This window comes from Chaetura pelagica, unplaced genomic scaffold, assembly GCF_000747805.2.
Source record: "Chaetura pelagica isolate M959 unplaced genomic scaffold, ChaPel_1.0 scaffold132, whole genome shotgun sequence".
Taxonomy (NCBI): domain Eukaryota; kingdom Metazoa; phylum Chordata; class Aves; order Apodiformes; family Apodidae; genus Chaetura; species Chaetura pelagica.
In genome coordinates this window covers 1,441,932-1,456,898 of record NW_009952709.1, presented here as the reverse complement: position 1 = coordinate 1,456,898, position 14,967 = coordinate 1,441,932, and the positions used below count along the sequence as shown (strand labels likewise).

Genomic DNA, 14,967 nt, shown 5'->3' with positions numbered 1-14,967 from the left:
CTGTGTAAAGTGCTCCAGGTGATGCTCCTTCAGTGGGACAGTTGGCCCAGATGACTGAAGTCCCTCCTGGGATTTATGAGGTGCCAGCCCCACCAGCCCAGCAGACAAAAAGGCCAAACTCCTTTTAAAGCACTTTTTTTTTGTTGTGTTTTTTTTTTTTATTGATTTCATTGAAAACAGAACAAGAAAATGATCCGAGCCAAAAGGCTGCTCCTTTAAAACTGTCCAAAACATTAACAGAAAACAAAAAATAATAATAATAATAAACATGAGGACATTATGAATGTTCTAGAAGAGATGAACAAAAAAAAAAAAAACAAACAACAAAACCTGTTACTGCACTAATTACAGTATTTAAAGATATATGCAAAACAAAATATTAAGATAATGACCTGCCCAGCCACCACACAAAAGGTGATGGCAAATTTATTCACACTACAATACTAACAATTTAAAAAAAGTTTTGTGTTTTTTTTTTTTTTCCTGCGGTTTTTTTTTATACTAAAATCACTTTGTTCTTTTTTTTTTTTTATACAATTGATAAGTTTATATTCACGTGGTGAGCAAAAAATCACACCAGAATCAGCACCGTTTTGTGGGGGGTTTTTTTTGTGGTTTCTTGGGTTGGTTTTTTTTTTGTCGTCGTCGTTTTCTTTCTTTTGTGGTTTTTTTTCGACATTTTTTTTTTGTGGTTTTTTTTTTTTTATGATTATTTTGTGTGTTTTGTGTTTTCTTTCTTTTTCAACGCTCGTCCCCAATGGTTCCATCGTGGTGAAAAATAAAATCAGTTTCTTGAAACCTCAGATTGTGGCTTAAAAAAAAACCAACCATCGCTCGGAGGTGCCCGACGTCGGGAGAAGTGATGGGAACAGATGAGCTGGTGGCATCTGGGATCTTCTCACCGTGACACATCCTGCCTGGCTGTCCCATGGGTGGACAGGAGTTGAGGTTCTCTAGAATATATATAGCATTCCTTTACTTGTGGGGTTTTTTTTAAAAGACTGGTCTTCTTCAGAAGTTAGTGTCTTGTACGATCCCCCTTCAAACCTTCCCTCTCTCGACCCTGCGCCGGGGAAGAGGGAAATCCTTCCATGGGTGAACCCAACACTGAGACAAGTCCCACGGCTGAGGGATGGTTTGTGATGGAGAAAAGCCCAGGAAGGAGCAGGGGAAGAGACTCTGGAAAGCTCAGGAAAGAGCCAAGGACCAAAGAGGTTGTAAAGACTTTGGGTTTCTTCTCGCTGGAAGAGAAAAAAGCCGTTGGACTTGGTAACAAGGAGGGTGCTTGTCAGAAATGCCCTCTAGGTCCTCAGGGAAGGCCCCGCCGTGGTGTCCTGGGAGGAATTCATGACTACAAAAAAAAGCAAAACCAAACAAACAACCAAAAAAAACCCAAAACAACCCAAAGAAACCAGCACAAACCAATCAGCAGAAGCTGCCCCGGGGGCTGTGCCAAGCAAAGCCCAAGGCCAGCACCTCCCTCCTCCTCCTCCTCCCACTGCCCAAGCTTTTAGAAAGAAAGTCCCATCAAGTATTAAAAGTTTATTAAAAGTGAACTGGAGATGACTTGGCATGATCATCCATTCTGTGAACAACAGTGGGAGGAGGGTGGCTCCCCCTGGGCTCTGACAACACTCAGCACATTAAGAGAGGGGGGCCAGGAACAGCTCACATGGCAAAAAATACCCCCAAGGACCCAACGGCCACCCCTCCAGCACTGGAAACCAGCAGCTTCCCAGTACCAGGGAGGGGAGAACAACACATGGGAGGTGGGATTTCCTTGAATTTATTCCTCAAGTAACAGTTGGTGGCACAGCCCTAAGCGTCACAACCCCGTGGCTTTCCTTCAGAGGGTTGGTTGGTTTGTTTTGTTGTGGGTTTTCTTTTTTTGGGGGGTAGGGTTGGGTGGGTTTGGTTTTTTTTTGTGGGTCTTTTTTTTGTCTTTTTTTTTTTTTTTTTGTCGGGTTTTCTTTTCCTCTCTCCCTCTCTTTCAATGGAAATTCAGACAGTATGTGAATCTATTGGGGGTTGAAAGGAGTCAAGTCTCTGGGGAGCTGAGCCTCAAAAGTGGCTGGTGGCTGTGGCAGAGCTGGTGTCAGGGAGCCCGTTCTCCTGCGTGTCCTGGGCCGAGGTGCTCGCCTGCCGCTGCGCCAGCGCGGAGCTCGAGTGTTTGCACTTGGGTGAACCACACTGACAGCTGAAGAATTTGCCTTTGATGTCCCAGAACCTGTCACCATAGTCAAAGCTGTTAAGAGAGAGAGACACAGAAAAGGGGGTCACTGCAAAGCGGCGGCAGGAAAAGGCCCCGCGCGTGGGGGGAGTTGTTGGTGCTGCCGCTGTTTGGGGTTTGGTGAAGCTCCGGGGACGGAGCGTGTGACCCTGCCACCCATCCTGGCTGGGTCCTTGGGACTCAATGTCTTGCTCAGGGGAGCCTGAGGACACAGTTTGGAGAGCAAATGGACGGAGTGAGGCAGCTCAGGAGCAGCAGAGCTTTTCATAGAATCGTTCAGGTTGGAAAAGGTCTCTAAGCATAGGCCTCCTGGAACAAGTTCAGAGAAGGGCCACAAAACTGATCCGAGGGCTGGAGCAGCTCTGCTCTGGAGACAGGCTGGGAGAGTTGGAGTGTGCAGTTGGGAGACCTTAGAGCACCATTCAGTACCCAAAGGGACTACAGGAAATCTGGGGAGGGACTTTTGACAAGGGCTTGTAGTGACAGGACAAGAGGTAACGGCCTTAAGTAGAACAGGGGAGATGGAGATGGGTATTAGGAAGAGGTTCTTCACCATGAGGGTGGTGAAGCACTGGAACAGGTTGGCCAGAGAGGTGGTGGAGGCCCCATCCCTGGAGACATTCAAGGTCAGGCTTGATGGGGCTCTGAGCAACCTGACCTAGTTATAAAGAGTTCTCCTGTGCACTGCAGGGGGGCTGGACTGGATGACCTTTACAGGTCCCTTCCCACCCCACACATTCCATGGTCCTGTGACTCAGTAAGCCATGTCCTGAAGTGCCACATCCCCAGGGATGGTGACTCCACCACCGCCCTGGGGCAGCCTGTGCCAAGGGCCTGAACCTCCAACACATCCTCCCCTCTGCACTCCCTCCTTCCCCAGGCCCTGGGGACATCACCTACCCGATCTCCTCTCCAGCCTCTATCTGCCTGGTGCTGAAGAAGGCGATCCTGGGGAAGCGCAGGTCCTGATGCGACATGAAGACGCGCACGGGGATGAGGTTTGGCTCACAGAGGTGGTTGATGAAGCGGCTGATGTTGCCATAGAAACGGGCATCTATGCAGTACGCCTCCCCCTCCTGGAGGAGAGACAGGGAGGCTCTGGTCAGGTGAGGTTGGGTTCAGGATCAGAACTTGGTTAAATCAACAACCCAACTACCCCGCTCCAAGATGAACCACCAGACCCGCCCACTGCGGGTTGGAAAGGATCCAAACACACCCATTCTTGTGATCAACAGGACCCTGAAAATACAGTTTTCTGCACAGCACTTGGAGCCCATGAGTCCAAAGAGCTTTGGGAAGGCCCCTGGGGCTGCCTGGCACCCAGCTCTGCCCAGCCCTGCTCTGTGAAAGCACCAGTTTGGCACCCTGGGATTGATGTTGGGTGCAAACACCTCTGGGGTAGAAGCATGACATCCCCTGAGCATGACAGCCAGGAAACACAAAGCCAGAGCCTCCAGACAACACAGGGTTTTGCAGATAAAACTGAAAGTGAGAACACAGAAATTCCCTTTCCAGACAGCCCAGGGAACAGTAATATTTTTGTTATCCCTGAAAATAAAAGAACCCCCCTCAGGGCTTTTACTTTACTTTTTTTTTTATTCCAGCAGAGAATGACTCTGCAAAGCAGAGACTTTAATTACAGAAGCTAATTTCAGCTGCAAAGAGGCAAAAAGCAAAAGGATCCATTAGTGGTGCTCCAAGTCCCTTTTGGGCAAGCACCTTGCAATCATTAATGAACGAGCTGTGCCAGATCACACCACCCCAGGAACCCAGGGAAGATGTCCCAGCCACTGGGAGAGGCATCACCTCACATGGTCCCACACTACACAGAGAGTTGTTACTGGCTCTGATTTCCATTTTCATTCCCATCACCCTCTCACTTTTAAGTGAAGGCTGTTGGGGATTTTTTCAGTCTTTCAGTTCATCTTTTTATGAGCAACTGCCAGAGCTGCCAATCAACCCAGCCCTGCACACACACACCTGAGTATCCAAACATGAACAACTGAACTCAGGATACCCAAAAAGCTTTGACAGAAGAACTTCCTTTGCATGGAAACTGGTGTGGGCAGCACATACCTTGGTGGCCCAGTGCTGCTGGGCTCTGCCTCCAGCTCAACAAGCCCCAAGCCTCACCTCAACCATTCTCTATTTTGACTAAAACACCACAAGGATGCAGTCCTCCCCTTTGCAGGCTTTCAGGTCGTGCTGTACATCAAGATGGGAGGCAAATATTCTCTTTGCTCCTCTGGAGAGGCAAGACCTTGGCTCTGTCTCAGACACCTTCAGACACAGTACCTTGTTGTCAAGGTCAAAGAGGTAGGAGTCGTCTTCCCGGACGTCTGCCTCGGAGTCGGATATCAGCTCACCAACATACCTGTGGACAAGCAGGAAAGGGAGGAATAAGACACTCATGTAGTCCCAGCTCGGGACACCTCCTTCTGGGAAGAGGGAAGGGCCTTGGTCATGCAGGTCATCTTGGAGCCACCCGGGCCAACTCGGCTTTGCCAGCTGACAGCAGCAAAAACCTGGCTCCAAAACTCACCCTTTTCAAGGCAACACTTTTAATATCAAAAATGGAGGCTTACTTCCAACAAAATCTGCTTTTCCTGAGGGCTACGTTTCCTTTTGCAAATCTCTTTGTTGGCCAAGATCAGCACATCAATCCAATTCCCCTTCTGTTCATGGTCAGGCTCACACCTTGGCTCTCGTGTGCAGCACTGCAAGGCTTGTGCTGATCACATCCCACAGCAGAACATTTGTGTCTTGTCCTTCCTCTGTTTTCTAGGGTATTTTGACCAATTGAAAACTTTTGGTTTAATACTCTTAGGTCTAACCTAACCTACCAGGATCCCTGGAAGGATCTAGGTTTCTTTCTCCATCTCTTTCAGACCAGAAAACACCTGATCTGACCAACAACCACCCTGCTGTGAAACCTGGTGCCAGGCAGGTGACAACCTGCAGGCCCTCCATGCAAGGTGAAGCACGTGCTGCTTGGCCTGCCCTGCTGAGAAGGACTAAGCACACACATCACTCCTCACATCCCAGACTGATGCTGGGTTTGATGCAAACCCCCCTGCTGTGGGAGTTCCCACACTTGTCTCCCCATCTCCATCTTAAGTGGTTTTGGACTATCACAGTTCAACACTTCCTGCCCTGCCCTGCCTGCAACCAAAGAGAGAGACATGAGAGGCACTGAGCCAGGGGAGGGTACAAGAGAGAAGCAACAGTGTGATTCTGGTATGTGAGTCTTCCCAGCTTTTAACACAACCCTAATTAGTTATCAGCAAAGGATTCACAGAATCTCAGGGTGCCAGGTTGGAAGGGACCTCAAGGATCACCTGGTCCAACCATTTGAGGTCATAATATAGTTGATATGAGATGTTCCAGCACCTGTGGAGCTGAGTATCAAAACTGTCCAATGTGGGGGAATCCACCACTTCCCTTGGAAGACCATTCCAATGTCTAACTGGTCTCATGGTGAAAAGTTTTCCTTGGGAGTGCACTGGGATCTCCCCAGGACTAACTTGTACCCATGACCCCTCTGTCTTTTCCATGTGACTCCTCATTAAAAAAAAGTATGAATAACTGTTCTTTGCAGCATCAGCAGAGAGGTCCATGAGCAGCAGGCACTGCAGCAGCATTCATTGCTCTGCAGCTCTCAAGGTCCTTCCGAAGCAGTAACCAACTGATCCACCTCCCCATGCATTTAACCCATGGGCTGGGGGAGAGAAGAGGCACAAACCATTAACCTGGAGAGGGATCCACACACTCTGAGACAAGGGATGGTTTGGCTGCAGTTCCCAAGTGGGAGCCATGTGGCCAAGTGGCTCTGGCACAGAAGGAGGCTGCCACAGGGGACCCTCCTGTCTGCCCCCATCACATCTGGGTATTAAGTGCTCTCAGAAGGCTGCAGCATCACTGGAAATCCCACACTCATTCCTGACCTAAAGCAACAAGGAGAGAATGGCCAGAGAGGGACAGACCTTGAGGTAGCACAGCAGGCACAGCAGCTGAACAACACTGCATGGGGAGGGAGGCTACTCAGGGACAGCCCCTCCAGCTTCCCAACTCAGGCAAACAAAAACCACAACCTAATTAAAAATGGTTGCTTTGACATCCTTTAAAGACTATTCCTGTAACTCGTTTCCTTTCCAGGACTGCTTATCAATACAAATGGTTCCCTGACTTCCCAGGTCCAAAGTTATGGAAGCACATGCAAAACATATATTCTCCTAACCAAAAGGTAGATCTCCCTACCCAAAAAAGAGCAGGAGCATCAGCCCCTTCTTTTAAAAACTCTGAGTCAAGCCAGCATCTTTATTTCCAGGCAGATCTTCAGCAGGCTGATGGCAGGTACCTGCAGCTCAGAGCTTTGCACTGCCACTCATCCCTGCAAGATCAGGGAATGCTCCATGAAAAAATCAAGAGTAACAAGAAATTGGGAGACAGGACACCTAGGGCTTCTCTGGCTGAAGATGTGGCTAAAATACCTGGTTAAATGTAGATGTATCTTATTAAAGCATCACACTTTTGTACAGAAATTAAGTATTTGGAAACCACATAACAGATGTGCATGGAAAGGACCAGAGCAGATCCTCACAAACCTCTGGTTTCTGCATCCTGCTCATTCAAAGCCTCTCCAGTAGAATCACAGAACGGTTGGGACTGGAAGGGACCTCTGGAGATCATCTGGTCCAAACCCCTGCTTGAGCAGGATCCCCTAGAGCAGATCCCACAGGAACATAACCAGGCAGGTTTTGAGTATCTCCAGGGTTGCAGACTCCACAACCTCCCTGGGCAGCCTGTCCCAGGGCTCTGGTACTCTCAGAGAAAGCCCTTAACCAGCTGTGCCCTTTCCAGAACAAGCAGCTGCACTGTCTGACAACCAGGCACAAACAGAGCTGACTCCAATCAACCCACAGGAATATCAGCACAGGGGAAACAGCAACTTTTGAACATCAACCTACTTGAAGGCCAGGGAGAAACTTGCACACAACCATACTCCTGAGTATCTGAAAGTGAAAGAGCCTAAAAACTCCATGGGAGCCCAGCAGGGCAGGGAGGGTGACACTGGTGCATCCCTCCCCTCACTAAGCTGCTGCCTCCAGGATAGTGCTGAAGGTACCAGAGGCTGATAGCAGGAGGATCTGGAGCAGCTGAAGGATCTGGGAGCCCTGGAGAGGAGGCTGAAGGGCTGACTGTCCACTGTGCTGGCTCAGCCTCCCTCCAGCTGCCAAACTGCCCTGAGTGCTGCTCAGTGCTCCCTGCAGCAGCTGCCAGAGGGACAGTCTGCAGGTTGAAAGGGGAATCACTTTTTGGAGTGATTAGAGAGAAAAGTTGAAAGGTCTCTGAAGTACAGAGTGGGCTAAAAGCAGTGTGTGTGTAAGAAAGGTATTTACTCACAGGAACAGGCAGGAGCAGCACAGTTTTGCAAAATGAAAGTTGCCAGAACTAGTCCAGATTAGCCCCTTGTGTGAGCAAGGAATGTGAAGAGTTATGGAATAAAATTCATCCTTCCACCAATAAAATTATCATCCTTCCAAAGCAGTGCAATAACCTCCCTACAAAGCAACTGGGACTCTAATCCAGATGTTTAAAGCAAAATGCTCTTCCACAAGAGCTGATCCCAGGAGCTGCTGTAAGGAATCAGCCCCTGAGCACCACCAGCACTGGGGATTCTTTGCCAGAGATGAGAAAAAGGAAAAAACAAGTCTAGAGGCTTGATAAAGTATCAGAGGAGGGACATCAGTGCAGTGGCTTGGGGAGAAGGACTGGAGTTGGTGAGTAAATAACCTGTGAGAGTGATGGAGACAAGCAGGGATGTACATGGGCAAGACAACAAATAGCTCAGCTTTTTAGTATGCAGCTCATTTAGATAATGAGTAAGAAAGTGTCTCCCACTGAAACAGTGTCAGCAGCTCCTGGCAGGACTGGAGGGAAGAGTTAAGCCGGGTTGTGGTATCTGCACCCATCTGATGTGCTCCACATCACACCCTTAATCACAGCACTGCCTGCTCATCACTGCTTATTCCCCTTCCATGTTAGCATTCCAGTAGGATTTGGCCAAGTCAGTGCCTTTTTAATTTGGGAACAGTTTATGCACAGGCTCTGGTCCCCCTCTGGGTGCTGAACCAGGACACAGGGACCTTCCAAGAACCCCACCTGAAGACAGACTTGAGACACATCCCACAAACAGCAGAGTTGTCAGCTTTAGCTCCAAAAAACCATCATCTGGCAGCTCCTAACATGGAAGGAATACTTGGCCAATTCACTGCAGATTCTTTTCCTTATTTTCTTTTAAGTCTGTAAAAATCTTTCCTAATCTCCCAACCCAGTTCTATAAAACACCACCCACTAGCTCTAGAAACCCCAGCACCTATTTCCATGAAGGGTATGAGTCTAGACATACTTAGAAAGTCTTAACTCACTGTATTATGGAAACAAAGAAAACACTTTCCAAAATACTTAATGAAGTGTATGTACCACTTTGAAGCCTAAAAACTCTGGGGTTGGAGAGCAATTTTTTTTCATTTTACATAAAGAACACTTTTGTTCTTAAGCACTCCACTGAATCAGGGCTGAAACATGTGCTTAACACCAAATGCTTTACTGTTCTGCTGAATCAGACTAAAGCCAGAGCTTTAGTGACACTGGAAAACCTCCTGAGAAGTCATTATTGAAATAGAAAAAAAAATCTAGGATTAAAAAGTTGTCCCAAATTGGCTTGGCCTGAAGTGTCCCATATGCACAATGAACACATGAGTTGAGCATATTCACAGCACAACTCAAATGCATTTTTCCCCCCCCAATCACCTGTGTCTCAGAGGGGTAAGAGAGCTGAGCACAGACCCCAGCAAGACAGAGAAGGGTGGAGAAAGCTCCACACGAGGAGGAAAAGGACAAACAGAGCAGGAAATGGAGTCAGGAAACCTCTGAGGGCAGCTCTGCTCGATGCCAATTTGATTTGCATGAAAACCAATCCTTGAAGAGGAGCAAACCATGCCAGCCCTGGGGAAGAAATGCATCCATGGAAGCTAATGAGAGCTGAATGACTTACTCGCACACAAAGGTTCCCAGTGGAATGTCCTGCATTGTCCTCACGCCCCAGCCCATCTTCTGCGTCCGATAAAGCTGCAATCGAGTCCTGGAAAGAGGAAATGAAGGCAGGTTCATGGCAGCACTCCACAGCAAGGCAAGAAACGTTTAGAGAGATCAGCACAAACCCAGCAACTTTCCATAGAATCATGAGTTTATCAGCAGAAACTTTCAGTGTTTGATCCCCCCCCGCCCAGTTCTCACCCTGGCACCACAGCGGCTTCACTCCACTCCCACTGCTGCCCCAAGCATGTGGGCAGGTGCTTGGCTGGGGGCTGCCTGGGGACAAGGGATGGATGCTCATCAACCCTTTCTGCCTGCCCAGCAGCACTCTGTGAGGTGCATACTGAGGGTCAGGACATGCTGAAGGCTGGGGAGGAGGGCAGGGGATGGGATGCTCTGTGTGATGACACCGTGGGTGATTTACACGTAGGACACCAGAATCCCAGCACTTCTCTCCCTTTCCATGCACACACCCACCACTCAGGGGAAGGTGGAAGGGAACTGCAGGCAGTGTAGCTCTGCAGGGAGGGCTACTGAGGGGAGGGCAGGGACCTCATGGTGGATTAAGAACACCTTGAGCTAAGTGCTCTGACCCCTTCACCCTCTGCTGAGGCCGGTGCAATTTAGCAACTCCATCATATCCAGCTGCCTTGGCTGAAAGACAAGGAAGAAAAGCTGCAACATGAAACTTCTTGGTGTAAGAGCTGCTCTGTGGAATTTTACTGATGGAGTTTATGGGCAGAGAAAGAATCCTGTAAGTCATTCTGCCTCCTGCTCAGCCAGGAGTTGAGTTAAGTGCAGGATGAACAGTCTGCAGGGCTAGGGAAGGCTTGCTCTGTCCCCAGGGGAACCAAAACCCACTCTCAGCAATGCTGTTATTGGAATAAAGAGAAATCTAATGCTCACCTTAACTTCACCCTGTTGCTTCTCCCAGTACTTCTCTTCTCCCCACCCATTCCCTCCTGGCACTGTCAGCTCAAATTGGGGGCTGTGCATTTTCTTGTATTTGCTCACAGCTCCTGCAGCCTTCACCAGGGCAAAACACAACTCAGGTTCACCCACTTATAACACTGTAGCACAGGCCTGAGGAAGCTCCCCCATGCTCTGCCTGGTCCACCACACCAGAGCAGAACCCAAGTTCTGGTTCAGGCTTTGCTGTTGGGGCCAACACTGGCAGGAGTGGGACCACGGATCCCACCTCAGCTCCCCAACCAAGCTGGGTCAGCCTGCCAGATGGAAATGTGTGCAGAGCAGAGCTGATCTGGGGCAAATCTGATACAGGAACCACTGAAAATGTAGCAAAAGCAACCCAAGTGTCATGCTGCAACCCAGACACAGGAGGTTTCTCCACTGCCTCCCCAGGGACCTCCAGCACAGCCCTGCCAAGCACCCAACCTTAGCACCAGCTTCCCAAAAAAAGCTGCTCTCCCAGGCTTATCGTTGGCTTTCCAACCCTTCCCACCTTTCAGAAAAACACCTGAGCAAGGCAAAAACTGCAAAAGCAAGAGCTCTAACTGTACAGCTCCTAAATAAACACCCACACAGACAGTGGAGCTCTGCAGCTTGGCAGGGAAAACCAGAGATGGGTAAAGTTCTGTTGAGACGCATCCAGCCTGTTCCTTACTTATTTTTAAAGTTGCAAAGTGTCATTGAAACTACAGAGCTTGCAAAAAAACAACACTGTCAGTGCTACAAAACATTAGCTAAAGTGTTTTTGTTCTCCAGTGGGATTCCTTCGAAGTTTGTCCTGATAAACATTCAGTGCAGTGGCAAACTTCTCCACAGCAGAGGTCCAAACCAAAACATTTTCAGTTTGGCACCAAAATACATTCAGTGCAGTGGCAAACTTCTCCACAGCTGACGTCCAAACCAAAACATTTTCAGTTTGGCACTTTACAGCCTCATGTGCAGCACTGAGACCAACAGGTATCCCATTCAGGGGGGGTGACACCAGTAATTTGGAAATTTTAAGCAGCCAAGCCTGGACATGCTGCCCTATTATTTCTAACCTACAAGATCTTCTCAATTAAAGCTTTGCAGTTCCTGTTGCTGCTGCTTTCTTCACAGATCTACACACAAGAAGTTATATCTAGGCTGTTCATGCAAACCCACAAACCATTTGTGTTTTATGGTCAGGCTGGTGAAAGGATGCCACAGTTCCCACATCACGGGCAGGGTGCAAATATGAATTGAGCTCATCCACCTGCTGCTGCTTCATTCCCACCAGCAGCACACAGGAACCCACTTGCATCCCACCACTGCACGGTGACACCTGCCCCAGCTTCCGTCTCATCTGGGTTTGGTGGGTTTATGAGTGAGCTGAAAGTGGAAGAGCCAAGAAGCCCAGGTTTTCTGTTGGCCTCGCCAAGATAAGCTGTGTTTGGATCCTCCTTCTCACCTGAGTCCATTCTGCACCACCCGGTTCCTACAGGTTCTCCAGCAGGAACAGGCGTGGTTGCACTCAAAGATCAGTGGTGGCTCAGCCATGTTGAACTCGGGCAGGAGGCGGCCGTCCTGAGGAGGAGAGGCATTCAAGGTTGGGTTAGTTGTCTGCTCCTGTGCCCCCTCCAAACCAGAGGCAGGCCAAGAGCAGGAACTCCTGACTGTAAGAACAGCCCAGAGATCCCCAAGGTGGAGGAGGTGTGCCCTGACCTCCCCAAAACCAGAGGCAGACCCCAAGCGCCGTGGTGCTTTTCCTCCGCCCCCACCATCAGCAATAGCTGACAAACAGCAAGACACTGTCTGGATTTTTGCTGCCTGGCAGCACCCTATGCACCACCAAAAAAAAAGAATCTTACAGTGCTGTGCAAAAAAGCAGAGTGCATCATCATTATCATCACTTTGTGGTGCTGGATGGGAGAAGCAGATGCTTAGTCCGTCTCTGGAATAAAGCCTAAACTTCCAGATTACAAGGCCAATACACCCAAGTTCTGTAAAGCACATTATCTTCCCAGATAACTCCCAAAAAAGCTAAATTCAATTATTTACCAACCATATAGGATTAAGGAAGCAGCAGATGCAGATCATCATACGTAACTAATTTGGCTTTAAAGGCTGGAAAGTTGTAATCACTTATTAACGTCTAAATAAAACAGCTCCAAAGCAAAGAGAGATGCCAGTATTCCCTCTGGGAGAAACTTGCAGAGATTCACAGATCTTAGCAGAACCTGTCCAAATATTAACCTCAAAACCTCCCTGGAGGATTGAAGCTACTTACCCAAAACAAACCAGGCTTCTGGCAATGTTGCAGTTAAAACATCTTTACTTTGCCTTCACCCAGAAGGATCCCAATCAATAAAAACAGGCAACAAACCCCTCTGTCACCCTCCCCTTGTTTACATACCATACAGAGCATCTTCTGTGTTGCTCTGAAATGGAAGCTGATTTCACACATGGATTATTAAACACTCTCCATCACAGGGGTATAATTAATGGCTCAGTTGGTATGACATTAACACTAAAAAAGCTGCCCTGAGGTCACACTTTTGTTGTTATCACCTACATCTCAAAGCTGAGCCTGCAACTTTAGGCTTTTTAAGACAAAAAGTAGAGGAGCTGTGCAAGGATCTGCTCTTAAGGTGCTGCTATAAACCCCAGACTGTGCAAAGTTCAGCTCACAGCCCCTGGTCTGGCCCAAGAGAGGTTTGGTGTCCTCACCTTATCATACCAGCAGCGCATGCTGAGCTGGCCACACATGCAGTTGCTGGAGGAGCAGTCATCTATACACACACAATACTGGAAGAGAAGACAAGGGGTTAACTCCACTGTTCACACAGACCTGGTAGAGCAACTTCTGTGGCTGGGTCTGAGAAGAAACCACAAAGCTTCTCTTGCTGCAGCTCTTTAGTCAGAAAGATAAACCATCCTCATCAGGTCAGTGGCTTTTTTACCCCATTTTTTACCTCTGTGCACAATGAATATCAAGGGATTCCAGCTTGCAGGAAAGGATCCCACCCTGAGCCACCTTCAGCTCTCATGCAAGCATGTCCCCCTGTGTGACTAACCTCCCTCCATGCCCTCTGAGCTGTACTCGGGGCCAAGGAAAGCTCCAAGGAGGGACCAGAGCTGGGAGATGATGCACCATGATGCCTCAGTCCTCCCCTGCTGCTTTGCCTCTTCCCACAGGGTTGCTCCAGCTGGTGGCTTCCCCAGAGCTCCCTAAGCCAACATGGTCCCACCACCAGCTGCTGCAAAACAGGGCTTGGATACTGGAAATTCACTTCAGCCACCTGAGAGCTGCACCCAGAGAGGGCTCACCCTACACTTCCCATCTCTGCCTTGACAACCCAGCCCTTTGAGGGCTCCCAGTATCTCAATGAAAACCTTGTCCTGGATGCTGAAGCCAGCAGGAGGAAGGTCTCCCAACAACTCCCTAACTCTCCAGCTACAGAACACAGGAAAAGGACAAACAGAGCCACACCAGCCAGTGCCAGATGGCTGATGCTACAGCACCCAGCTGAACACAGAGGTTAGGCTCTGTCTTGGAAAGCAGAATCCCATCTCCAAGAGTAAGAGCTGGAATTTGACAGCAATACTAGGACCAGACACTCCCATTTTGAATGCAAACCCCGGTGCTGAGGTGCAACATCCCTGAACACAGACGTGGTGACAGGATAAAACAGGTGGACACACACCTGTAGATGAGTGATGTTTCTGTCAATGTCCATGGGGGAGGTGACACAGTTCTGTGAAACGTATTTGTAGTTGCTGGGACAAGGCTCATTGTCCACTGAATTGATGCAGGGAATGGGGATCCGCTCGTAACCCCGGGCAATGTCTCTGTCAGTGGGAGAAAGAGAATGGTCACAGAAGAAAAATTCCTCCAAACAAGAGGGCCACTCAAATGGGGCAGAATTACTGTCTTTGATCACTGAGCATTCAAAGCCTGAAAGAAAAACACACTGGAACACAGTTCATCTTTTTGCACCCTGCCTTACAGATTGTTCTTTCTGCTTGTGAGTATTTCCACTTGGAGGATGAATTTACAAACCACCAACTGACTCAGCATGTGCTTAATTCTTGCTAAGCTCAAACTGACCTTGACACTGGTTTAAAAAGCTAAGTATGCCCTTACTGAGAGGTCCTTTCTCAAAGCAGGCCTCAGCCTCCCCCACACAAAGGCTCTGTCTCATGACCCACAAGCAAAGCCAGCTGACTTCTCACCTGTTCACAACCTTATCTATCTGCACAGGCTTTTCAGTAGATGATTCTTTGAGAGTCTTGTTCATCTGTAGGGCCACCCAGACTGGAGAGTTAAGGCTGGAGCACTGGAGTGGAGTCTCACCCTCCTTGTTCTTTAAAGTGACATCCGAGCCACGGGAAAGAAAGAGACTGCAAAACAGCAAGAGAGGATAAGCATCCCCCAAGAGAAACCACGCAAGGTGAAAATGAGCTGAATCACATCCTCTAGCCAGCCCTTAATGGATGAGAAAGAATCTGTAGTAGTGAATAATCACCTGGGTTTTCTTTATTAAGCATGGTTCAGTGAATCCTTCTACTTGAAGGCGCTGGCAGAAGCCACAGACTGGAGCTTGGGGCACCCACGAGAGCTCTGGGCAAAACCTTGCCCTGCTTCATGCATGACTAACACTTTGCTGGTACCAGCCTAACTTCAGACAGGCTTGAAACTCTCTCTGATA

At 48.7% G+C, this 14,967-nt stretch overlaps 1 protein-coding gene across 1 annotated transcript in view; it reads right to left on the bottom strand.

Annotated features, from left to right (window-relative positions):
• Window positions 1–1,982: 1,982 nt before the first annotated feature.
• Window positions 1,983–14,967, bottom strand: part of EHMT1 (euchromatic histone-lysine N-methyltransferase 1) — a 63,196-nt gene continuing 50,211 nt past the window's right edge. The window contains exons 19-26 of the mRNA XM_009994313.1: window positions 14,492–14,659; window positions 13,963–14,107; window positions 12,986–13,063; window positions 11,727–11,842; window positions 9,288–9,374; window positions 4,526–4,604; window positions 3,131–3,306; window positions 1,983–2,245 (exon numbers count right to left, since the gene is read on the bottom strand). Of these exons, the coding sequence (XP_009992615.1) occupies window positions 2,062–2,245; window positions 3,131–3,306; window positions 4,526–4,604; window positions 9,288–9,374; window positions 11,727–11,842; window positions 12,986–13,063; window positions 13,963–14,107; window positions 14,492–14,659 (1,033 nt within the window). The 3' untranslated portion in view covers window positions 1,983–2,061. The remainder of the gene's footprint in view (window positions 2,246–3,130; window positions 3,307–4,525; window positions 4,605–9,287; window positions 9,375–11,726; window positions 11,843–12,985; window positions 13,064–13,962; window positions 14,108–14,491; window positions 14,660–14,967) is intronic.